Consider the following 24,731-nt stretch of genomic DNA (forward strand, 5'->3'; position numbering starts at 1 on the left):
GTTGGATTTAGGTCAGGGGTGTCAGCGCGTGATTTGTAGATCTTGATAAGACAAAAAATTGAGTTTTGGTTTGATCTTTCTACGACATTCCTATCAGGCGTAGTGGCCGTTTTAGTGTTTCTAGGTGGCGCTAGAGAGTTCGACGTTGTTTGTTTTTCCATTTTATCAAATTTTTCGCCAGACCTGATGTGCGTTCCGAATTTGGTGAGTTTTGGAGCAGGTTTAGGGTGTCAAATTAAGGCGCAAAGAGGCGGTAGAAAAAAAAAAAAACGATACAAATTCAATCCGGCTGTTAAGTCACGACGTCACGCATGACGAAAATTCTATTTCCGGGTCCAATCCCCAGAGCGGCTCCGTTTGTGCAGTATGCCACAGTGTTGTGTCCCGTGTTGTCTCAACAGATCTGAATCAAAAAACGACATCAAGTTGTCGTTTTTGCGACTGCCTGATTCTCAACGCGTATCTGCACTTTAAAAAATCCATCCTCAAACTGCTGTCAATCTATCTATCTGTTCTTACTTTAGCTGAGTGGCTATCCGCTTATACTATTACGGCTGTGAGCAACCATATAATTCGCGAGTGGTCTTGAATGAATCAGGGCAATCTAAGCTTTCTAAACAATGCATTAATATATATGTTTAAGGGTTGGTGTTTAAAACATTCAGAAGAACTTTCGCTACCTCACAACTTCCGACCTGTCCCGTTGGCAGAACAGCGTGTTTTAAACGGTTAAAGTTAAACCTGAAGAGTATGGTCCTTTTATATACAGTCTATGGTATGGTCTAGACCTACTCTATATGTTAAGTGCCTTGAGATGACTTTGTTGTGATTTGGCGCTATATAAATAAAGATGGATTGATTGATTGATTGAACGTGCAAACTAACCGCTAACTCACCTCAACTTTGTACACTTTCTTTTTCATTGATGCCTGGACAGTGCCCTTAATTAAACCATCAGGAAGAACAGTTACACCCTGTACTCTATTGGAATTATACGAATTCAGTCCCTTTTTCACTCTCACAGACATGTCACTACAATAAGAGGTGATCGTAAAAAGGTTCACGGGTTCCGCCATTGTTGTTGATTACTAATCGATGCCTTTGCACCCGGAAATAGAATTTTCGTCATGCGTGACGTCAGACTTAACAGCCGGAAAGGGTCCTTGCCTCCAGGCAAGGGCAGGACTCCTCTGGAGTCCTCGCCCTCTTGCCTTTCGGCTCGGTCCCTAATAATAATTATTATTTTTTTTAATCATAGACACACTCTGAAAACTCTGTTCCTCAAGCACACTATGAATGTTTTTCGTATGGCTGTGTGTAAGAATATGCATAATACAGGTGCTAATCTTTCTACTTTCAAATAATAAAAAGGAATACAACTGAATTACAGAAGCACAGCCTCATCAAAATGAGCAGCTGGAGGATATACTGGGAGAACATAAATATTGATATCATGATAAAAAATTAATATTGCCTGGGATTTTGAGTAGCGTTGTATCATAATAAAACATAAATGTTGTCCTGATATTAAAAGGTTGCAGCATAGTTAAATGATACAACAAATCAACTTGCTTGGCAATCATACTGTTGACATGTTTATCTCAGAGATCATATCAACCTCACGTATTTGATAATATGTAGTATGAAAATATGAATTTGTAGTACAGAACAACACAGTCAAAAATAACATTTTATATTTTCAATATTGCTAAGCTCTATCAACTTATTTTGTTGTTATTTTTGCTGACATTGTCATGACAATTCTGTAATTCTGGTGTGGGTCAAAGAAAATGAACTGTCACCATTACTACATGCCCAAGCACACATTTGCATACCTGGCTACCATCACTGGAGGTGGCCTTGTCACCATCCCTGCTCCTCATGCCCTGGTTGCTGAGTCCTCCAGGTAAAGGGGAGTGGGCAGTCGGACGTACCATGACTTGGGGAGGACCCACAGTGCTGGCTCCCACCTCACCATAGGTGCTTGTGGTCCCTGGGGAACCTGACACACGCACCGCTTTAAACTCAATCCCTTCTGCCCCCATGCCAGTCTTACGCAGCATATAGCTGGTTTCTGTGGAAATAGCTGAGACTCCCATCACAGCCTGAGTCCCTGGGCCTGGGATTGAGTCTTTTCTGAATTTGATCTTTTTCCTAAAGGCAACGAAGAGTATGAGGAGGAGAATAATGACAAAGGCAAGGACCCCAATTCCAATGATCTCTCCAGGTCCGACGTAAGACAGGGGCTCCGCCTGTGGCACATATAGAGAGAGGTCACAAAACACAGTTTTTTTTTCAATTCCACAAGAAAAGAAAGCATACACTGTCACTGCCTGGTGGCAGCATAGCAATTTTCATGTTTAGTATTTATTTCCATTCAGTCAAAAACACTTCATAACACTCTGCACATGTTGCTGGATGTTAAAAATGTAGATTATCCCTAAAAAGAACAGATGTCAAGTGACAAATCTGGCTTTTTCTTGTAAGTACAGATCCCTTTAGATTATCCTTGGAGCCATATGAGAACTGTATAATTATGTGTGATGGTACAAACACAGTGTAGCTGATTGTCCATCACACATTGCAAAGTCCACCAGCATCACAAATGTTTTATGACATAAATCATCTTTTCTTCAGCTTTCTTGCAGTGTTAAATTAAGATTTGTGAGACTTCATCCCATCACGCTCTAAGCACTGCAAAGGATTAGAACAATTACATTTCTGGTCTTGCAGGAGAAGAAAATGATACTGATAATTCTACAGATTTATGTTTTAATACAATATGAAGCAAATCAGCTCCAGCTGTAACATAAGGAGCTTTGTTGAGCTTTATTTCTAGCAAGCCACCTTCAAACGTCCTTTAAAACATCAACAAAGCCACTAGTTGTAAAAGCAGCATGATTATGCTTACTTTTTTGCTAATTACAGTCTTCTAGGGAATAATAAAAGCATCTTCATTGGGCTTGCACTACTTATATAAGGTATAAAGTGTGAAAACAAACGTCAAGAGTGTGACAACTTCAAATGGAGGCTGTGATTTACCCATTACCACACTTTTATTCATCTGCTGCACAGACGAAGATACCAAGCTAGTGTGTAAACATTTTGGGAGTACAAGTCCAATTAGGAGCAGGCTGAATGCACAAAAAGCAATCCAAAAAAGCTCATTTGATTATACTTAATCATTTTTGCAAGATTTACATAATCTACATAAATTCAGTTTTACATGTTGTTCATACTATACCTGTGTGTCATCCCCTGGATCATCAGGCATCTGATCATCACAAAACTGCCCCTCATACCCTTCCGAGCAGTTACAGTAGTATGACCCAAACGTGTTGACACACACTCCTCCATTCCCGCACTCCTCCTGGTCACACTCATCTACATCCTCATCACATCTGCAGAGAGGCAAAGACAAATAAATTGCTATGCATGAGAGCGGTGAAAATGATTTGTATCAAAGTGAAAGAGAAGAATAAAAAATGAAAGCGTGACAGTTAAAAGGAGAGAAAGAAAAAAACTTCAGAGACATCGTCTTTTCAGAGGGCCTTTCTTTCGCTAAATCAAGGGATTATCTTCATGGATGCCCCATTATCCTCATTTATAGTTCTGGTTTAAAGAAACAGACACGCATACATTCATACATACTCTTAGATAAGGATGTTAAATTCTGAAAGAAAATCACAAACGTTGTTTTACTCCACGCACATGCACACTCGTCTTAGCTTGTCATTTCAAACATGGTGCCCTGCTGTGATGGAAATAGAAAATACATGTATTTCTCTTTTCAATTACTTTTTCTTGATGGGATTTTTAAAATACTGTTCAAGAGTTGGCTTTGGATGCAAGAAGAAAAATCACTTTGACTATTGCAGAAAGCTTTCTTGAACAACTGCAAAGTTTAAATGATAAAAGTATAGGAAGTCATATGCAGTTCATTTAACAAGGCCTAGATATATTAGCTGTTGATATCTGCTCATTAATATTTAAAAAAAAATGAATACTGCGCATTTAATTAATGTACTTTGTGAATTCAGCATGTTGTGTTATACTTTAATTGTATTCCTAAGGTTTAGCTTTTAAAAAATGATTTTATATTGAACAGTTGCACTTACTTGACAGCTTGTGGCTGTGTGCGTGTGGCAGAATGTAATATTTGCTGTAGCCATGGTATCAATCTGTGTTTATCTTGAAATGATAATGATTTGAACAACCTGCTGCCTGATTAAAAAAAAAAAAAAAAAGTTTGATTTTCTTCTTATGTATTATTAAGACAAATCTAATTTAATCCAAGTACATCAAATATATTTTTACATTTTTGTCGAAAGCATGAAAAACTCATCTTCTCCTTTGAGGGAGAACTGCTATCTAGTGGTGGCTCCACTGAACAACCAAAGCACAACATGAGCAGAGAGGTTATTTCAAAGGCAATTACCGAGCTGTAATTAAGAACGGAGCTAGAGAATGATCATAGGGTTTTCAACCGAAATTATGCTGAATTAAATTAGAAACACTAATTATCTCACACAGTAACGACTAAAACAACACAGTGGGTGCCGGGATACTAATGCGAGCTAATGAGTGTGTGTGTTTTTGCCGACACATGCTCTGTGTATGAGTGCCTATGAGAAGGGACATGTAGATTTTTAATGTGTCGCAAACACCACCACCCTGACTGTCATTAAGTGCATACTATGCATACCATTTTTCAACGCTGTGTGTGTGTGTGGCTGTGTGTGTGTGTGTGTGTGTGTGTGTCTGTGACTGCAGGCTATTATATATTACATAAGTCCCCCGAGTCCTCTAGGACAGCCACAGAGGAATGCGCTGCCTACAGGCTTGCAGTCTCCACCGTTCTGACATGGGTTTGGCATGCAGGATGTCAATTCAATTTCACAGCGCCCCCCAGTGAAGCCAGCACTGCAACTGCACATGAAGCCTGTTGGAGAGAGATTCAAAAATGGTTAAATAATGATGTGCATAATCATGAATATTAATAAATGATATTAATAATAAATCCTGTTGGTAGCATAATGTTTTCATTCATGAGTATTTAAGTGCAATTTAGACTAAACAAGTGGATAGTCACTACAGCACCTACAAGCCATCAAACTAAAATGCTGGAAAATAATGAAAATGCTCAAATGGACACTCAGGTGATGAAGACAGACATAATTAGTTTATTCTGGCAACATTTTTTATGCATGCAATGTTATGTGTTTATACAACAACACAACACCCACACACATTTTCATCTACACACACCTCCAGAGGGCAGGCTGCTGCAGATGGCCCCGTTGAGGCACGGCTGGCTGACGCATGGATCTGGATAGAGCACGCAGCCCAGTTTGACCTCGCTCAGCCCAGCTATCTCAGCGTAACGGCTTCTCTTATTCTGGAGTGGCAGCTCGTTACCATTCAGCATCAGTGAGCCCAGGCAGCCCTGGAAGCCGTCCTGTGCTCTCGGTGGGTCCCTCGCTCCACGGTCTCCAAGTCCTGGTCCTCCCTGGCTTCTCCCTGGGCCTGGGCTTGGTCTCTCACCTTGCCCAGCAGGTGGCCTAACCTGGGCCCCAAAAAAGAAGGAGGAATCTGGGGCCAGAGGCCAGAGGCGAATGGGGGCTCTGGCCGCTCGGCGGCGCTCTACATAGCTGTCATCTAATGACAGGAGGGTGTAGTTCCTAGTCAGCTCCAAGGATACAGCATGCCAGAGGCCGTCGTTTATTGGTCTGCCAGAGATACCCATAATACCAAGGGTGTTGTCACAGTCCAACTGGAACCACAGTCTACCCCCTTCAATCTGTGAAAAAAGAGAAAATAATTATACCTGTTAAAATATTGCAACCAGTGATGTTTTCTGAGTAATTTGGCATTGAGAAGTTTTACAGTAAAGTGCAGCAATTACATGTAAATCTGTTTACCTTGAGCATGGTACAGGGGTTAACACGAGTAAACATAATGACTCCTCTTCTCTGAAGTGTTCTAATCCTCAGGCCAAGCTTCATCTCTCCACTTTGGCCACTGTCTGTCACTCTGTACTTGATGTAACTGTTTCCGGAGAAACTCAGTGAGGTTTGACCTACACATTCACAAAATATAGAAACACGTGATTAAAATAAGAGGCCTCCAACTTATAGAAGGCCAGGTACATAATTAAATCATATACAGAAGTGGTCCAAATGTCAAGCATAAAGAAGGATCAAATCATACCTGCACACTCATCCAGCCTGTCAGGCTGACACTGGCAGACAGATGGTGCTGTAGGACCAGAGCGAACACACTGCATGTCTGCTGGACAGGACTGACCTTCACAAAGCTCTACTGGGGTGGGGCATGTCCCTCCTGTTTGGAAAGGGGTACATACAGGAAAATGAGAAAATAATACATGAATGGGGTCTGAATATGACTGAAAATTAACCCTTTAAATATATTGTATTATTTAATGTATGCTTGCATCTTTGTATCTATCTATCTATCTATAGGGTCTGTCTTTCTCTCTGTATGTTTTATCTATGAGATTTATCAAGAAATATTATGCTATTTCTAAAAGTCAGGCTGACATAATAAAAAAAAAGTGCATGTAGAAAAATACTCACAAATGCATTTACTCTACACTTTTTATGTCAAAACTACTGATTCATACTAGTAGTAAATCTGACAAGCAGGTATGACAGATATCGAGCACCAATTTATTTGCTAAGAATGTGCATTACATTTCAAGTACAAGAGTAGTGAGTGAGTTCAGTGCTTACCAGGGCAGGTGCAGGTCTCTGCACGGCTGAAGCTTGGTGACACCAAGCTGACCCTCTCTGTGCTGTAGGTTACCAGTGAGCCACCATCCATCACCAGTGTCTGTTCACATACCCTGTCCCCACACTCCAGCTCCCCAGAGCAAGCAGTGCTCACCACCACTGCCCCAGCTAGGACACCCCGAATCTGACCCCGCGCTGCTGCTTCTTCCAGCTTCCCAGCCATCTCTTGCTGAGAGTAGAAGCCACCCATCCTTCCACTGCTTGACGTCTCTGGCCTCTCCATAGCCAAAACTAAGTCGACATCAGATGTCCCCATCACTGGCTGTACAGTGAGTGTGTGGAGGGGATCTTGTTGTCCCGGCGACCATTTCCAACCAGCTAGTCCCCGTAACATCAGTTTGATCTGGCTGAGGTAGCGACTCAGCAGGTCTTCTGGGGACATGGAGCGGAAACGTAGGGTCAGGGCACTACGCAGCAGCACATCTGTCACCTGCTCGACCTGGACTGACACATCAGCTATCACAGCAAAACGTCCATCACTCACTGTAGCATTCATCTGGTATCTGATGACAGAGAAGACAAGCAGGTGTGAACTCTGTAATGAACCAAAATGTAATTTGAAACAAAAATGTTCCATATGGTCCACATCATATTTACAATCAGTTTTTAGTCTGTGTATTGAGTACCTGCCAGGTTCCAGGCCCGGCAGAGCCAAAATGCTGCCATCCTGTCGGCTGATCTTAAACATACTCTTGGGCTGAGACCTCTGGGTATATGACAACACATCGCTAGGGTCACGGTCGGTTGCGTAGATCTGACCTATTGGGCCTCCCTGGAAGGTGTCTGTTCCCATGACAATGAAGATTTCCAGGGGAGAGACAGTAGGTTTGTACTGAGTGTTCCCAATGACCCTCAGGAACACCCAGGAAGAAGAGGTAAGACGTGGCTTACCAGAGTCACTAGCCTAAGAGACCGAAACAAAGTTAAGGTTACATTTTCAATAATGAAAATCAAAGAAATGACAGGTCTGCTGAAATATTAAGAACCATTTAAGGTTACATATTTTAATTTTTACTGCTGGTTGCATATGAACAACATTTCTTACTTGGGAAGATGATGACAGACGGTTATAGAACATTAAAGAAGGTCATATGATAAGATTGCTATATGGTCTTTTGATATTCAGACTCTCATTCTCCTGGAAAAAATACAGGAACAAAAAATATAGATGTCCCTGTGGTTAGAACTTGAAAAAAGATATATTTATATCAATATTACAAATTGACTTAAAGCAGCCAGTATTTTAGGATACTACTTTTATGCCATCATTTTAGTGGTGTTAATAGCTTCTCCATTACAGAAATATATTTGCATAAGGCTGCTCTTTAAGCCCAAGACTCTAATAGCCTGATTTAGCAGCTAACAGTGAGAGAGTTTATAAGTAATGGGCAGCTCCCAGTGGTGACTGTGTGTAACTTAGTGTAATTTTCAGCCAACCCCTTCCTGATTAAATAGTGGTTTGAAAAAACACACCCGTCTCTTACCTGGATTTCAAGGGTGAACTCTCTGGGGACTTCAGGACCAAACACACGGTTAGACCTGAGAGTTCCAGTCTGGTCCAGTGAGAAGAAATTTCCCTCGTTTCCAGAAACAATGCGAAACTCAAAGGGAGGGCCATTTCTAGAGGAGTCTTTATCGCTGACTGACAGTTTCAGCAAGGTGGTGCCAGCAGCTTGGTTTAGCTGGAAGTATGGAGAATGGAGTATGGAGGGAATTTGAGATTATGCTGGCAAAGGGAAAAAAACACGCACATCAGCAAGCACTCACAGACTGTTACCTGTATGACGGCTGTGGAGTTGGGCGGGGTGAAGACAGGAGGGTTGTCATTGACGTCAGATATGTCGATGTTAACGTTGGTGGTGGATGACATGGCAGGAGAGCCACTGTCGAACGCTTGCACTGACAAAGAGTACCTGGATATCTAGACGAAGCAGGGGGGGAATGTGAGTGTCACGGCATCTGAATGTATTAGACAATATGGCAAGCACTTATACTTGCATAATATGACTTTATTAGGTGTTGACCTTGAGGGGACCTAGAATTTTCTGTCTAGGCTGTGCTCATGAACCAGAAAATTACTATCGATTGTTTATGAGATATTGTACTTAAATATGCATCCTTACTAGTTCTCTGTCAAGCCGCTTATTGACTTTGAATAGTCCTGTCACAGGGTCAATCCAGAAGTGGTTACTACGGTCACCTTTCAGGATAGAGTAGGTGATTCGCCCATTCACTTGGCTGTCCAGGTCCTCTGCCAATACCTAAAATGAAAAGAGAAAATTAAACTTAACAAAAACAGTGTTGAGAGGGAAACAAAAAGGATGGACAACAAATTAAGACCAAATGTTACCCTTGTAATTGTCTGTCCAACAGTTGCATCTTCACTGATTAGAACATTGTAGATGTCTTGACTGAAGGCTGGAGAGTTGTCGTTAACATCCATGAGTTCAATGGTTACCATGGTAGCAGTGCTGAGAGGTGGGTTGCCACTGTCCCAGGCCTCAATGGTCAGGTAGTAGTCCTTACACACCTCAAAATCCAAATCATCAGCCACAGAAATTGAACCTAAAACATACACATAGTGCATGGACAAACACTTAGGGATGATACAAGTTATTTATAATACATTACTCACAAACACAAATTTTTCACACTAATCTTTTCATTTTGTAGTGAAAGAAAATAAAGATGAGTTTCTGTTCAATATCTATAGGCCTCTACTTACCCAAGGTTCTGTCTATGGTGAACTTTCTTAACTCGTTCCCTGACCGGATGCTATAGGTGATCTCAGCATTTGGTCCGATGTCAACACTAGTCGCCAGCACTCGCAGCACCTCAGTTCCCATGGCCACATCCTCAGGCACAGTAACAGCATAGTCCCTCCTCTGGAAGACTGGAGCATTGTCATTCACATCCAGGACCAAAATGGTCAAATCAACCTGATTGGGACACAGGACTCCCTATCAATTAATGTCTCTGAACTACTCCCTACCTGGAAGCTCACTTTCAGCACCATGGACAGCAGGCCTACAAACATCAATTCGAACAAAGATATTAAAGGAAGGGATCAATCGCAATGACCACAAAAACCTGGGAGAGGATTTTTTGGCTGCTAGATAAAGTTTAAACTTTGAGGCATTACTTACTGAGAAATATGTATTTTTGCTTGATGGATTCTGAGTAAACAGTTCAATTTTTCAAAGTGTTTCCTGCTTTTGGAGGAGGTTATAAGCACAGGCTTTAAAATAAAGCTGTGGTGTTTCTGTAACTACACAGCTTTATATTGCCAACCTTATTATTTTGTCAGAACAAGTGCTTATTCTAAAAGCTGCTGGGGTGGATTCCTTGAATATTAATACATTTAGAATGCTTCTTAATGTTATTTCAATTTGGAAAGATGTATTGCAAACAGGAATAGAAATACCAAAAAACACTCTGAAAGAATAAAGATGTTTGTTGTCACTCCAAGTATGCACTTTGTGAACCTTCTGTACTGTATGCATCATGAATATGATTGTTTACATTGAGTAGTTTGTACATAATAATGCTATTAATGTGAATATGATAATTAGGACTTTGTATTTTTTATTTCTTGTTTAGGCCTGGTAATACAGGTTATACGTTTGTTGATGGATTTTGTGTCTTTGCCTGCATATTTTTTTTAGTTTTTTGTTGAGGATATGTCTCAGTCATTCTGCTTATGTTCAGTTCTTTTGATTTTTGTTTATATTGTATTCTGTCTCTTAAAAAAACAATATACTAATTCTAGCAGCTCAGTCAGATCACATTTCCTCATTAAATGCATTTGCAAAAACTGTCACATATCAAAAATGCTTTTTGAAGAGTGGCTATGTTTAGGCATTATGTTAAAGCTGTTTATGATCGGTTTAGCTGATTGGTTTAGAGATTAGGATTAAGTATACGGTTAAAAATGGTTAAATCTTGGTATTAGAAATATAAATATACTAGTATTGAGGATTGGTGGATGAACAAGTGAATAAATTGTTACATTTGGGACAAGTGTGGATTTAATTGTGTTGAGGATCTTCAACCAGCTGCTCATCAGCTACCTTCATCAGTCTCTTGACTTTCAACATACATATCCCACTTTGCTGGCAGGCTGCATAATGGTACTGGGTCACTGGCCAGCCACACATAATCCAAGTTCCACTAAATGTAAGTGGGATGCCAATAGTGCTACTAATACTGCTAGCTGTACTGCTGTTATATTACTGTGTTTATTACAAACACTGCTACAACTCTTGGAACCACTACTGCTACTGCTATTGCTATTGTTTCTGTTATAGCTTCAGCTACTTCTGCTTGTATTAGCAGTGATAATGACAGTTACTGCAACAAATAATACTGTAATACCCAAAGCAGCATCAGCACCATGTACAGTGAACTTCTGAAAATAAAACAAAGAGCTGTTCGCCCAAGAGTCCAAAGCAGCCACACATCCTACACTTTTCCACAGGGTTTATTTTCAGGTTGTATCTACGGCTTCTTCTTGCAGCCTAAAAATGATTAAGAGTGAGTGTGAGATTGCCAACACTGTTTCAGCCAGTTTTATGGTCTATTCCTCTTCTTTTTTTGCACTACCTCTGAAACTGTCACCTTCCCTATCTTTCCTATTCCACCGAATGCACAATTTGCTGAGTATTTATCTTAATTAAAATCAACTAGGGTCTTTATCTGATCTCTTCGGTAAACATCATGTTTTTATTCATTGGCTTTTCTTTTTTTTTATCCAGGACAAAAATACAGAGCAGATTACCAGATAGATGACTCCATGACTAATCTGCAATTTAATATATAGTGTATGAATTCTAATAATGTCATTGTGTTAAAATGGTATAATAAAAAACATTTTATTTTGAAAATTTAGAAATAATTAGTCATTGATGTTACATTGCAAGAAGCAGACTAAATTACTCTGTATCTGATTTAATAACTCAGCTGATTATAATACCTACTAAATGTCTTCCTAAGCTTTGTTTTTTTTTAAGACTGTTGTGACTTTTAATAATATTCATAAGGGCACTTTATATTTTTGACACGTTTATTTCTTTCTGTGTCAGCTTTAAGGGACCAGTGCACACTGTAGATATATTTACTGGATAGCATGGAAAAAACAAAAATTACATTGAACGACTTCACTTGGACTTCCCACAAACCTGTGAGGACAGCGCCCCTTGTTGTCCAGCTTGGTCAGTGGCCTGGACCCGAACCCGATATGAGTCTCGGCTCTCTCTGTCCAAAGGTTTCTCTAGTATTACCATCCCAGATATTGGATCGATGGAAAAGAACCCATTGACTGAATCCACCAAAGAATAGACCACGGTACGGTTTAGACCTGAAGGGACACATTCATGCATACTTAATATCATTACTGAAATATTCTTCTTCATGTTCATGGCAATCATCTTTTTGAACAAAGAGCAATGATAGGTTATGCACAGACTGTGTGTGATTTATACATACTATAATAATACTGAAGGTCTTTCTCATGGCTTTGCTTGATGTGTTACATCATACCAGCTTACCTTCATCAGGATCACTGGCTTGTAGCCGGGTAAGCAAAGCATTGGGGGTGGCATTCTCATATACGCTAGCCAGGTAATGAGTAGAGGAGAAAGAGGGGGCGTTGTCATTCACATCCAACACCTTGAGAGAAATGTCAGAGCGGCAGAACAGCCCTCCTCCATCAGTTGCCTGGGCAATGAGTTTGTAGGTGGCTGTCATTTCTCGGTCCATGATAGTGGATGTACGCAGCTCACCTTAGGCACAAACAAAGATGTAGCACAAGAGTTACAAAATATATGATGTTGTGTGTGTGTGTGTGTGTGTGTGTGTGTGTGTGTGTGTCTGTGTGTGTGTGTGTGTCTGTGTGTGTGTGTGTGTGTGTGTGTAATTTATGGTGTGTTGTACTGTTTTGATCAAACAAAACCTAATGACAAATAATAATTGAATGTACCCGTGTTTGCATCCATGTAGAAATCTTCGACCCCAATGCCAAATAGTGAATATTGGATCTCAGCGCTGGAGCCTGAGTCAGCATCTGTTGCACCCACTGTCAGAATGCCCTTGTTAGTGGAAATGTCCTCGGGAAAAGAAGCACTATACACCGCCTGGCACAACAAAGCAACACACAAGCGCTCAGTGAAAAAACAAAAAAAACAACTCCCATCTGTACAGCCCATCAAAAAACACATTAAACTGTTCTGCGCTGCATCCATTATCTCTGCTGATAGAACGAGCGCAGCAGAGTTAAGTGCCCCTTTTCTGCCCCTAGCTGCCTCCACTGCTGGTAGTGACTGCCTCACCAATACACTATACCAGTGCACCCTGGGTAAACTACTGTATGTCCAAGCACAATGCAGCATTTACCACCCTGGTCTTTTAGCTTTAAATATTTCTAAAGCAAATGTGTTTTAGACTGCTTGCCCGACAAACAAAGCAATTTTAATGTCAAAAATGTCACTTTGAGCTTTAGGAAAAAGTCGTTTTGAAAAATTGTGAATTTGAATGTATTTCTAAAATTTTATAGACAAAATAATGAAATGATTGATTGACAATAGTAATTTATCGCCTCTCTAAAAGTATTCAAATATTGATCAAACCATTAACACTGCAGTTGCCGATAATAACACTTAAAACTAGCATACCTAATATAGTATGATTACAAGAAGTATTGGTACAACTACAGTTTCTGTCAATACTACTCCTACACATAAAAGTACTTCCACCACTAGTCTAATACCACAGGTTTTACTAGCACTACTACTAGTACTCCTATTACCATGATTTAGTAGCCTAAATACAATTTGTTTGTGTTTGACTTATTGGTCTGCAATGGTTTGAGTTCATATGTAGAGCAGCAGATTTGGAAGAAGTAAAGGGAATATTTGTGAATTAATGTATTTGTAGTTCATTCTTTGAAAACCTACATGTGGTAATGATCAATAATGCTTAATGTACAGCTTCTACCATGACTAATACTATGTCTAGTAGCATAAGTGGCACCAGTACATGAACTGTTACTGCCATTACTGCCACATCTACAACTGACTGACTAATTAGCACAATAAGCTGAAGTTTCTAGTTTCCATCAGAGATTCATGTCATTTGTAAGCAAGTTGTGTCATTTGTGTAAGAGCCCATCACCTTTTGACTGTGAATATATAGTATATAAAATGCAATTATTAAAGCTAGCATATAAGTTACTGTATATCTCCTGAAGTAGACTGTAGTACAAAGACAATGTTCGAATTGATGAGAATCAATATTTGATCTGAATAAATCCTGTTTTACTACTGCAGCCCCAGATATTGATTTCCTTACAAAGTCATACATATGTTAATGTTAACATTATTCGATACAATAATTTTCTGAGCTAAGCCACCCTTAAAATTACCCAAGATTTAGTTCATCATTGTGGGAATCGGGACTTCCACTCATTCTTGAATCAATATTGTATGATACTGTATAATGTCTCCACAATGATAATCTTTGGAAGAACTTTAATGTATTAAAATAGATGTTTTGTGAAATGATATTAGATGTTTTCAATTTGTTTTAATAGTAAGTAATCACATATGGGACTAGTCATCATAATGGCAGACTATAGTTAATATTGTATTGACCAAATAATTAACAAATGAATGAATTATTGATTCATTCACGAAGCATGAGTTTAGTTTTGAAGAGTAATCTAAACAAAGATTGCAGTTTACTGGCTTTCACAATAAACACTGAAATGTTTTTTTAAACTTTCAATTCATTTGTCCTAAAATGTGATAAATGACTTCCTTTTTAAACATCTTGACAGTCTACTTTTTTCACTATCCCATTACTTATCCATCAATATATGATAAAAAAAAGAATGTATTATTGCTATACATATTTCTAGACAAAACACTAACTGGAATATAGTTAGCTTGGAGACAAAAAGCCATTTACTGATAAAGACAATTACTGTACAATTACTGAGACATAAAAAGGCAATCACAGTGCTTCCCTGTCCTTCTGTTAGCAATTTGAAAATGTGGTTATAAAAAAGTAAATTGACAGAGCAATTCATTTTGCTACATTCCCCAGTCTCCCCCATGTGTGTTTGCTTTGCAGGTTTTAATTTTGCCCATTTCCATTTGTCTTCATCCCTGACCTGGTTGCAGATGGGACTGTTGTCGTTGGCATCCATGATAGTAACTTCCACTGCAGTGCGAGCAACATACAGGCCATCGCTGGCTGTGATGTTGAGTAGATACCAGTCCTGCTGCTCACGATCCAGTAGACCACTTACATAAACTTTCCACTCCCCCTGCACGAGGGCCAAGCCAAACACGCCCCTCGGGTTTCCGCCTGGAGATTACAAAGGAGAGGTATTAGAATGCTGATGGAAAAGAGAGAAGCGAAGATGTATTGTAACAGACTTGTGAACAAACTGCAAGACCTGTTCATTCACAAGATGATTAAGCATAAGCTCTCCACCCATCCACAGCCACAGCCACACACACACACACACACACACACACACACACACACACACACACACACACACACACACACACTCACACACAATGCAGGTACACTTTGGCACAATAAATTAACATCTATCATCATAGTGTAAACCAGGGGAGTGCTGTATGGCCTTTCAAAGTTTGAACATCTGACCTTTTATTACAAGGCTTCCATTAGGCCAATCAGTATTTTTAAATGCCAGAACACAAGGCCAAGCTACATCATCCTTAGTCATTATCAGATAGAGTTATGTGAATAGCAAGCATCAAGCTCAGTGTCAAGGTGAGAGTTTTGCTGAAGAAGCCTCACAATGTTTTTTTATTACTCCCATAAAACAAAGGGCATGCAAAGTCATGCCTGGGTCTGTGAAAGACTATAACTACTACTACATTAATACTGTATACATGTTCCTGTTCAAAATTCTACATAGTTTTTTAAGAATCATTTGAAGTTCCTTGCAAGTGGAGTGTTCTGTTTATGGAGGCCTTCACTTTAGGTACAGCAGACTGTAAATATATATTCATGTGCTGCAAGTAGGATCGACCTCAGCCCTTAAAATTTAAAGCCCAAAACACCATGAATTAATGAAACCCTCATTGGTTGGTTGGTCAAACCAATATGAAAAAAACTTTAGTTTCTATCCATTTTTGTTTCATCTATTTTGTATGTTATTGGAGAAATAAAATGAAACGCTTTCTCGACCTTGCTTGAAATGTTTGGTTGTATAATGCATACAGTGTGATGTTAAAATTAAAAGGGAATATAAAAAAAATGAAAGGCTAGTCATGTCTGACATTTGAGTTAAAATTAATGTAAAACTTGACCTTTCATAATAGAAACCCTGTTAGGCCAATGAATAATTTTTATGCAATCCAACTTCAGCTCACTGCATGAGGATACACTGCAGCTGCACTATGTTGGTGTTCTCATCATTTTCTCACCAGTGATGTAAAAGCTGACAAGGCAGTTTTGGTCAGTGCCATCCCGATCTTTGGTTTTCAAAACCGCCACAACTTCACCAAGGGGATCGCTCTCCTTTACTGCACCCCGGTAGAGTTCTCTCTCGAACCGCGGTGGGTTGTCATTAACATCCGACACAGTGATGGTCACCACTGTGGTGGAGGAGAGAGACTGTAACTCCCCCAGATCAGAGGCCACTACTTCAAAGCTGTAGCTGGAACAGGCCTCGTGGTCCATCTGACTCACTGTGGTGATCCAGCCTGTTTTACTGTCAATGGCAAAGACAGAAGTTGTAGAAACGGGGGCACTGAAGGAGCGGGCGTTTTTCGTCAGGTCCAAATTATAGGCGAGCAGAGGCCCAAGGCTGTAGGTTACCTTCAATTAAAATAAGAAACAGAGATTTTAAAAGCTATTGCAACCCTTTTGTAGCAAAAACAACAAAGTGCTTTGGGTTCAGTGGAACATGACTGTTACCCACCTGTCCGTTAGAGCCCCAGTCTGGATCGAGTGCACGCACTTGGACCACTCTTGTCCCCACTGGCATCCCCTCCATAACTGTTGCTACGTAGGTATTAGTCTCAAATACAGGCATGTTGTCATTCACATCTAGGATCTGCAAAATGAATTTCTCAATGATTCAGCTCAACAAAGAATAAATTACACTGAAAAAATAATGTAACATGCAATTATAGCTCCCTTGTTAGCTACACTTCAAAAAACACAATTTAAACAATAATACACAAAAGGCTAAGAGGCTCTATGTTTAACTAAGTCACTAACCTTAACCTCCAGGTCCACAGTGGAAACAGACTCAATCAGGTCTCTTCTTGTTGTTGCTGCAACCTTGAAGCGGAAGATGCTGACCTGCTCATAGTCCAGAGGTTTTATCACACGAATCAGACCAGTTTCCCTCTCCACTAGGAAGGTCCCTCCTTGGTTGCTGTCAAGTGTCTCCCCCCCAACTGCAGAGAAGAACCCGCTCTGTCCAGGTCCCATGTACACAGACCCCAGGGCTGTTCCTACTGCTGTGTCCTCAGGAATGGTGAAGGAGTACTGAGGCTGGCTGAAGGAGGGAACAAAAGCATCTGGAGGGACAACATGGATGAAGGCTGACACCAGGGAGTGCTTGGCTGGCGAACCGCAGTCTGTGGCTTTGACAAAGAAGGACAGCACAGTCCCCTGGAGGTGGTCCACAGTGCTCTTAGTCATCATCCAACCACTGTCTGGCTCTACCTGGGTACCAGCAAAAATCACCATGTCATTTCAATTAACCTTAAACACAATCATTTTCTCTGTCCAAGCCAGATTTTATTTGCACCTTATTTCTACAAATTGAGCTTCAATTCGGTATCTATTTATATTTATATACCTTTGTTTTATTTAAAGCCATGGTTGTTCATTTGTTCTTCATTTAATCATGTTTCCCTTTTAAACAGTAAAAATTGACAGAGGCATCAATCTTAATGTAACATCATGTTGATTGGATAAGTAGAAATCTATAATCTACAATTAACAGATGGCTGTTAATCCACTGACACTGGGGGGAGACAGTTGATAATATATCTTAATTGCAAATCAGGGTTACAGCCTAATATTGAGTTATAATACTGTCTGCTCTCATTAAATAAATCTGTTGAAGGCCAGATTTAGTTAAAAGATAACTCATGCTGTTTCAGTAAAGTTATAGCAAAATGCACTGACCTCCAGCACATCAACCAGTGATAGGCGGGCCTCACTGTAAAGGGAATAGGTTATCCGTCCATTAGACCCAGCATCAGGGTCAGTGGCCTGGATTTGTGTGACCAGAGAACCTTTGGCAACATTTGCTTTGATGCTCATACGGTATTCCACTGCCCTAAATTGAGGGGCGTTGTCATTCTCATCTGCGAGAACCACACGTACTGTACAGAATGATGCACGTCCTGAAAAAATAAAAGAGTGTCAATGTATGAATTTATTAGATGTACTTTAATGGTGAAATTGTCAAAGATCCCATCCTGTCAAGCTGTATGGAGTCCTTACTGCACAGAATATACAGTTCATAGTATGAATACAGAGGAAATTAAGCGTATACTGCTGCTGCAGTCACTGTAAGAGATTCTACATAAATCCTTTAACTTAATGTAGTGCAAATGTGATGTGAATATTCTTAAATATTCATTCATTTCCAGGAGTGTGAGTTTTATTACATGGAAACTATCATCTTAAAGGCAGCACCTACAATAGAGTACAGTGCATTTACCTAAACAGAAATGTTAGCTGAATGTTTGGCTTGCCAGATTTTTTGTATTTTTAGTCTTACATTGGCTGAACTGCACATTGCGTTTGTCAGTAAATCAGTTTACAGTCAGCTTGGCTATTGTGGTCAGTGTTTAAAATAATACCTCCACCATCCAGAGCCATAACAGTCAGCACCATGTCTTTGTTAAGAGGATTCTCTCTGTCTAACTTCAGGGCGGTAGATATGACTCCATCTGCATCAATGGTGAACTGAGTTTTTCCCAGGTCATTGATGAAGGAGTAGGTGATCTGGCCAAACAACCCAGAGTCCTCATCTGTGGCTCGAACCTGAAGGTACATACAGAGATTCGGGAAATAATATCAGACTGGATTGGCCACTGCAAGATTCTACAAAATGAAATACATTTCTTGAGGTAAAAATAATGTAGTAAGTTTCCTGTGAGCAGTAAGAAGGTGAAATTACCTGAATGACCTTTGATCCCGGGGGGGCATTTTCTTGGACCTCAGCCAGATAAAACCTCTGGCTGAACACGGGGCTGTACAGGTTTGCTCCAAGGACTCGTACAATCACCTGTAAATCACCATCATTATCATTATAATCATCCAATCATCTTCATCTCCATTGTCTTCTGACATTTTGTTTATTCCATCACAATAACTGGCTGATTTGTGGAACATAGTCACATAATAACATCAATTCGGCATGCAAACCAGCAGTAAAAAATCAGGCTTGTTACCAAAAGGTGCGTGATATAAAACTAAAGCTGCTGTGGAGAGAGAGTGTGTTCACCTCCTGTCAGATAAAGTGACATGTTATTGCTACAAGATGCGAGCATTAAGGTTTAATGTGAAGTGATGTCTTATTTCAGAGCCAAAAACATTCCACTTATTATTACCTCGAAGAGACAGATGTGAACATTTTTTTCCAGTTGGCAGCTCATCTCATAGTAATTCCAATATGACATGAACACACATTAACCTCTAACTTCTCCGGCTGAGCTGCTTGGCAAAAAACTGCAGCCGTACTGGACATCTGTGAATATCTGTGATATATCTGGAGCGAGGGGTGCTACAGGAGATCACTCAGCTTGCTGAGTGTAAACACTGCAAAGGTTAAGAAAAGAGCAAATCAGTTGACAGAACTAAATTGGAAGTGCCGAGAAGTTGTTTTACCTGAGCAGTGCTGGTGAAGACTCCATCTGACACGGAGACATTGAGTTGATATGAGAGTTTCATGCCTTGTCTCCTCTTGTTAGACAGACTGAGCACCCCTGTATCTGGGTCCATCATAAAAGTCATTCTCTCATTTCCAGAGAGAATACTGTACCTTTAGACAAATAAAAGAAAGAATATAAGTGTATAACATGTTATTCTTCTCTACTGAAGCTGCTGGAAACACTAGTTTCCACATTTAAGTGTGCTGAATCAAAATTGCCAGTCCATCCATCCATCCATCTTCTTTCCGCTTATCCGGGGTCGGGTCGCGGGGGCAAAATTGCCAGTGAAAAAGACAAATAAAAGTTGGAATGAAAATTTTTCTCTGACCCTAACACAAAAGCAAAAGTGCCTTGTGAGCACTGTAGTCTTCTAAACTTCTAATCGTCACCTGTACAAAACATAACAAACACCTACTCAAGAACTTTTAAAACTTACCTCAGCCTCTGTGCATCACAGATGTCAGCATCTGATGCCTGAACACAAGTCACAAAGTGTCCTCGGGGAGCCAGCTCGCTGACAAAGGCCTCGTACAGCGCTTGGCTGAAATTAGGTGGGTTGTCGTTTGTGTCGGTAACAGTCACAGTGACACTAACATCACTACTTTGGGCAGGGTCTCCACTGTCCGTCGCTCTGACAATGAAGTTGTAGCGCTGGATGAGCTCATAGTCCAGCAAGCGTGCAGTGAATACCAGTCCGCTGATACTGTCAATGTGGAAGTAGTCGGTGCTGTTGTAGATATCAGATAGTATTTGGTAACTCACCATGGCATTCTTTTCAGAGTCTTGGTCCTGAGCAAATACCTACAGGGAGAGTAACATTAAACTTTGTATTAAGTCATACATTATTCATGATAAGGTCTGGTTTGCTTCCCCTGGCTTTCTCCATAGCTACAGTACCCACACTGAGTCCTGATGAAAAAATTAAATAAAGTTCCAGTTTATACTGAGATACCGTCAGAGCACAACTGCATCTAAAACCACAATCAAAACCTTGTTGAGCATCTGGAAGGATCCTTTTTGTTGAGGCACAATACTTTAAATACAAAAGAAGAGGAATATACTGTAAATGTATCAATAAAAGAAATATGAAAAAAACAACATTTTAATAGTGTAATTTTCATGTTGAGGCAGAGGAAGCAAAACTGTTTGGAATTGCAATATCAAAAATAACTGTTACTACTTTAATGTTAAGATTATCAATGATTTAAGGCATAGATAAAGTATAGTCTATGCCTATAGTCAATTCCTGAATGATAATGACCCAGTGGCCAACAATGTGCTATTCATGTATCCTGTATTCTCATATAGCTTCCCTGTTCTTGTCAAATTCAATATCACAGTCAAATAAGGTCAGTGACTTATTTTGATGACTGGTTCACTTTCTAGAATATTTATTAGAAATCAATGAATTCAATAACGTAGTATTTTAGAATTGTCTTGTGCAAATATGTTCTTCAGTGCAACACTACTCGTCTATAATTCGTTAAAGGTCAAGAGCTTCCACTGGGAAATTTCTAGGAAAATATCACACTATCTACTTATAAATAAATAATTTGGCATTTAATATTCATCCAAAGTACTGCTGGAGTGGGCCTTAAGTCTGAACAATCATTCAGTAAGTGTACACACTGGACCAACTCGGTTAATAAAGCCATACACATAAAAACTGTTGTTGTTTTTCTATGATCATTTTAACATATGTAAAGCTTCTTTGAGTACACTGAACAGTGCACTATAAATAAAATGTATTATTATTATTACCTGTAACACAGTTGTTCCAATCATAGAGTTCTCAGCCAGAACAGCAGAGTATGACGTGTTCTGAAACAATGGTGGATTATCGTTCACATCCAGTACAACAATGTCCACATCGACCTCAGACTTGGCCCCCGTCAGCGTATCTGTGGCTTTCACTGTTAACCGGTAATACTGCATGTTCTCATAGTCTAATGGGTAAATCACATTGATGACTCCTGTGTCGAAGCCAATGTCAAACTGGAAGGAAGGGTCTCCTTCTGCGATGGTAAAGATGACACTCTGGCCTTCAGGACTGGTGGCATTAATACAAAGGACAGTGCTGGAGATGGCCACATCCTCTCTGACAGTGACACCGTAGAAGGGCTTGTCAAACACTGGCATGGCTTTATTGACGACTGTAATAGGCAGCTCTACCTCACTGGACAAAGTGGGGAAGCCACCGTCAGTCGCTACAACGACAACCTTGTATTCTGCATTAGATAAGTCGACCTCGAAGGACCTCTTTAGGGTCAGCTCTCCTGTCAAAGGATTCACCTACATGACATATATAAAAACAATTTTGGAACATGAGGAGCATAAAAATGAAGAATTCCTAACTTTACTCAAGAGAAAGAAAAATATAGCTCCCACCTGAAAGTTCCTATGTTGCTCCTTCAGGCTATAAGTCACCTCTCCATTCAGACCAGAGTCTTGGTCAGTGGATGAAACCCTGAAAATAGATGATCCTGGTTCTGCTTCCACCTGCACTGCAGCGTAGTAGGGAAGATTCACAAACTCTGGGGCATTGTCGTTCACATCCTCAATCTAGAGAAAGGACAGTTATTTTTGGAAAATTAAACTGGGCCATATAAAGAAAGTAAAGAAAAAGACTTATGGCAGAAGAGTTTCAATGGGTGAATATGCGGTTTCATAAAGTAAACATTGTGTGTGACACGAAACTAAATTGAAAGACTGAACAGAAAGTAAGACCTCAATAAGGTGTACATGCAACTTGAGAATAAGATGAAATATACTACAAAGTAGAAAAATATTGATGCATACTCTTATGTAGATTTCAACACTCACCTGCACTTGTATGGTGACTCTGGCCACTCTCAGTATCTCATCTTCTCTGCTGACCTCCACCACCAGCTCATAGCTCTCGTTCTCCTCTCTGTCAAAAGGCACACCAGTGGTGAGCACCACTCCACAGGTTGGGCGAATTACAAAGCGTCCACCAGGGTTCAGCAGAGTGTACTTCAGTGGCTCATTGAGGAGGTGGCCAATTGTGTTGACAACAGTCACTACAGTGACATTGGGTATATTCTCTGGGATGGAGGCGGAGTAAACCGGGACAGTGAAGAAAAAGCCACTGTCTATAGCTTCTCGGACAAGCACTGTGACCAATGTCATGCTGGAGAAACGTCCATCCCATACCTTACAACAAAGAAAAACAGAAGGATCCTCAGTGCAAAATGAGAATATGCCATTTGTATATGTTTGACAGTTGACCCATAATCAGTTGATGCAGAGAATGTATTTAAAAAGACTTAGCATGCATGGCCTTCTCTGTCCTGAAAAAAACAAAACAAAACAACTCTGAGGTATAGAGACCTGACCCTGTGCTCTGATCTCCCTGTGGAAATCATTAGTAAGCCAGTCTAAGCAAACTGCATTCTGTTTATCATAGCTAGTGACAACACATATGTACATCCCATTCATGTCATGTCCACCAAACAAGTACAGCCAATTAACTTACCTTCACATTGAAGCGGTAGCGGTCTTTACTGAGATTCTGATTGATGACAGTCACAACCCCAGTGTAGCGCCCCACAGAAAAGTGCTCCAGGTTGCTTTCTACAAGAGAGTAGACTAGCAGAGGGGTATTGGACTTCTCAGGGTTCAGGCTGACGTTAGAAGTGATATCTGGGTCAAAAGCTTCGACTCTCAGGACTTCGACTCCAATGTAGGTTGGCAGAAGGAGGACTGCCTCGTACATGTCCTGAGAGAACCTTGGAGGTGAGTCATTGATGTTGATCACCTAATAAAAGGGAAAATCCCACATAGGGATGAAAGTGAGTCAAGAATGATTTGTAAAGCAGTGAAAGCTGATTTAAATGTCATTTACTTACCTTTATAAACACTTCTGCTGGGCTCTCAGCACTCCTAGGAGGTTGACCACTGTCTCTAACATGAACCCTGAAGAGGAACTCAGAGAAGGTCTCATAGTCCAGGCTGGCAATCGTTCTAAAATATAATAAAACACTCAATAGTTACTTGAATTGATGAGATAAATCAGTTTCTAAGTAGATGGATTGGATCTTCAATAATGATGCAATTGGTCTAATTTATATCTGTCACCTACCGAATCGACCCAGTCCCTGAGTCCACACTGAAAAACATGCGGGCAGTCTCATCTATGATCTGGAACACTAACAAGGCGTTATGATTGCGGTCACTATCGGTCGCCTGGATGACTAGAGGGTTACCATCTTCTCCCAGAACCACACTGTTGACTAGAGCAGCCTCACTGATTGCACCCACATACCTGTTGAGGTAAAAAGAGGACACTGCTACAAAAGAGGAATGTTACTCCAGAAAATCACATGCTGTCAGGAGTCATTATGGCTCAACAGTATAGGAGTGTGTCAATGCCAAAGCTGTACTCTTCAGGAAGTCGACCACTATTGATACCTGATTTGTTGAAAAACTGGTGGGCTATCATTGACATCCCCCACTTGGACGATGACAGTGGTGCTGGCCTCCACTCCAGCCATGCTTAAGGCACGCACAATCAGCAAGTAGGACGTTGTTTGCTGCCAAGCAAAGCATGCAATGAGTAAAGTACTATTTTAAACTATGTGCATATTAGTAACTCCTACAAGAATCATGTCAACACTGAGTGTTCACAGATCATGTAAATGTACACAACTACTACATTAAAACACAGGCATTAACAAACCTCAAAGTCGAGTAGTCTACGTGTGCTGACTACACCAGTATGATGATTAATAAAGAAGCAGTTGTCCTCGTTGCCCCCGGTGATATCATAAGTAAGTGTTGAGCGACTGAGTGCGCTAATGGTGGTCACGTATGTTCCAATCGTGCTGTTTTCCATTATCTGTATACACACAAAGAATTCAGCGATTTGAAACAATTGTTTGTTTGATCTGCACAATTTCTTTGATGAAATTACCTTCTGTATGCCTGTTTAGAGTTTTACCATCTGTCCCTGACTGCC

At 40.3% G+C, this 24,731-nt stretch overlaps 1 protein-coding gene across 1 annotated transcript in view; it reads right to left on the minus strand.

The window, feature by feature from the left end:
* Window positions 1-24,731, minus strand: part of LOC133994539 (protocadherin Fat 3) — a 64,045-nt gene that overhangs the window by 13,364 nt on the left and 25,950 nt on the right. Inside the window, exons 14-46 of the mRNA XM_062433825.1 lie at window positions 24,453-24,611; window positions 24,185-24,306; window positions 23,856-24,038; window positions 23,623-23,737; window positions 23,250-23,531; window positions 22,577-22,927; window positions 22,142-22,315; window positions 21,515-22,045; window positions 20,190-20,554; window positions 19,710-19,863; window positions 19,000-19,107; window positions 18,680-18,863; window positions 17,997-18,217; window positions 17,076-17,528; window positions 16,774-16,908; window positions 16,277-16,670; window positions 14,980-15,176; window positions 12,790-12,943; window positions 12,359-12,592; window positions 11,990-12,168; window positions 9,538-9,751; window positions 9,163-9,377; window positions 8,936-9,073; window positions 8,590-8,733; window positions 8,297-8,494; window positions 7,439-7,716; window positions 6,753-7,315; window positions 6,211-6,342; window positions 5,922-6,079; window positions 5,269-5,800; window positions 4,789-4,942; window positions 3,245-3,401; window positions 1,836-2,252 (exon numbers count right to left, since the gene is read on the minus strand). Of these exons, the coding sequence (XP_062289809.1) occupies window positions 1,836-2,252; window positions 3,245-3,401; window positions 4,789-4,942; window positions 5,269-5,800; window positions 5,922-6,079; window positions 6,211-6,342; window positions 6,753-7,315; window positions 7,439-7,716; window positions 8,297-8,494; window positions 8,590-8,733; window positions 8,936-9,073; window positions 9,163-9,377; window positions 9,538-9,751; window positions 11,990-12,168; window positions 12,359-12,592; window positions 12,790-12,943; window positions 14,980-15,176; window positions 16,277-16,670; window positions 16,774-16,908; window positions 17,076-17,528; window positions 17,997-18,217; window positions 18,680-18,863; window positions 19,000-19,107; window positions 19,710-19,863; window positions 20,190-20,554; window positions 21,515-22,045; window positions 22,142-22,315; window positions 22,577-22,927; window positions 23,250-23,531; window positions 23,623-23,737; window positions 23,856-24,038; window positions 24,185-24,306; window positions 24,453-24,611 (7,995 nt within the window). The remainder of the gene's footprint in view (window positions 1-1,835; window positions 2,253-3,244; window positions 3,402-4,788; window positions 4,943-5,268; window positions 5,801-5,921; window positions 6,080-6,210; window positions 6,343-6,752; window positions 7,316-7,438; window positions 7,717-8,296; window positions 8,495-8,589; window positions 8,734-8,935; window positions 9,074-9,162; window positions 9,378-9,537; window positions 9,752-11,989; window positions 12,169-12,358; window positions 12,593-12,789; window positions 12,944-14,979; window positions 15,177-16,276; window positions 16,671-16,773; window positions 16,909-17,075; window positions 17,529-17,996; window positions 18,218-18,679; window positions 18,864-18,999; window positions 19,108-19,709; window positions 19,864-20,189; window positions 20,555-21,514; window positions 22,046-22,141; window positions 22,316-22,576; window positions 22,928-23,249; window positions 23,532-23,622; window positions 23,738-23,855; window positions 24,039-24,184; window positions 24,307-24,452; window positions 24,612-24,731) is intronic.

Source organism: Scomber scombrus, chromosome 14 (genome assembly GCF_963691925.1).
Source record: "Scomber scombrus chromosome 14, fScoSco1.1, whole genome shotgun sequence".
Lineage (NCBI taxonomy): Eukaryota > Metazoa > Chordata > Actinopteri > Scombriformes > Scombridae > Scomber > Scomber scombrus.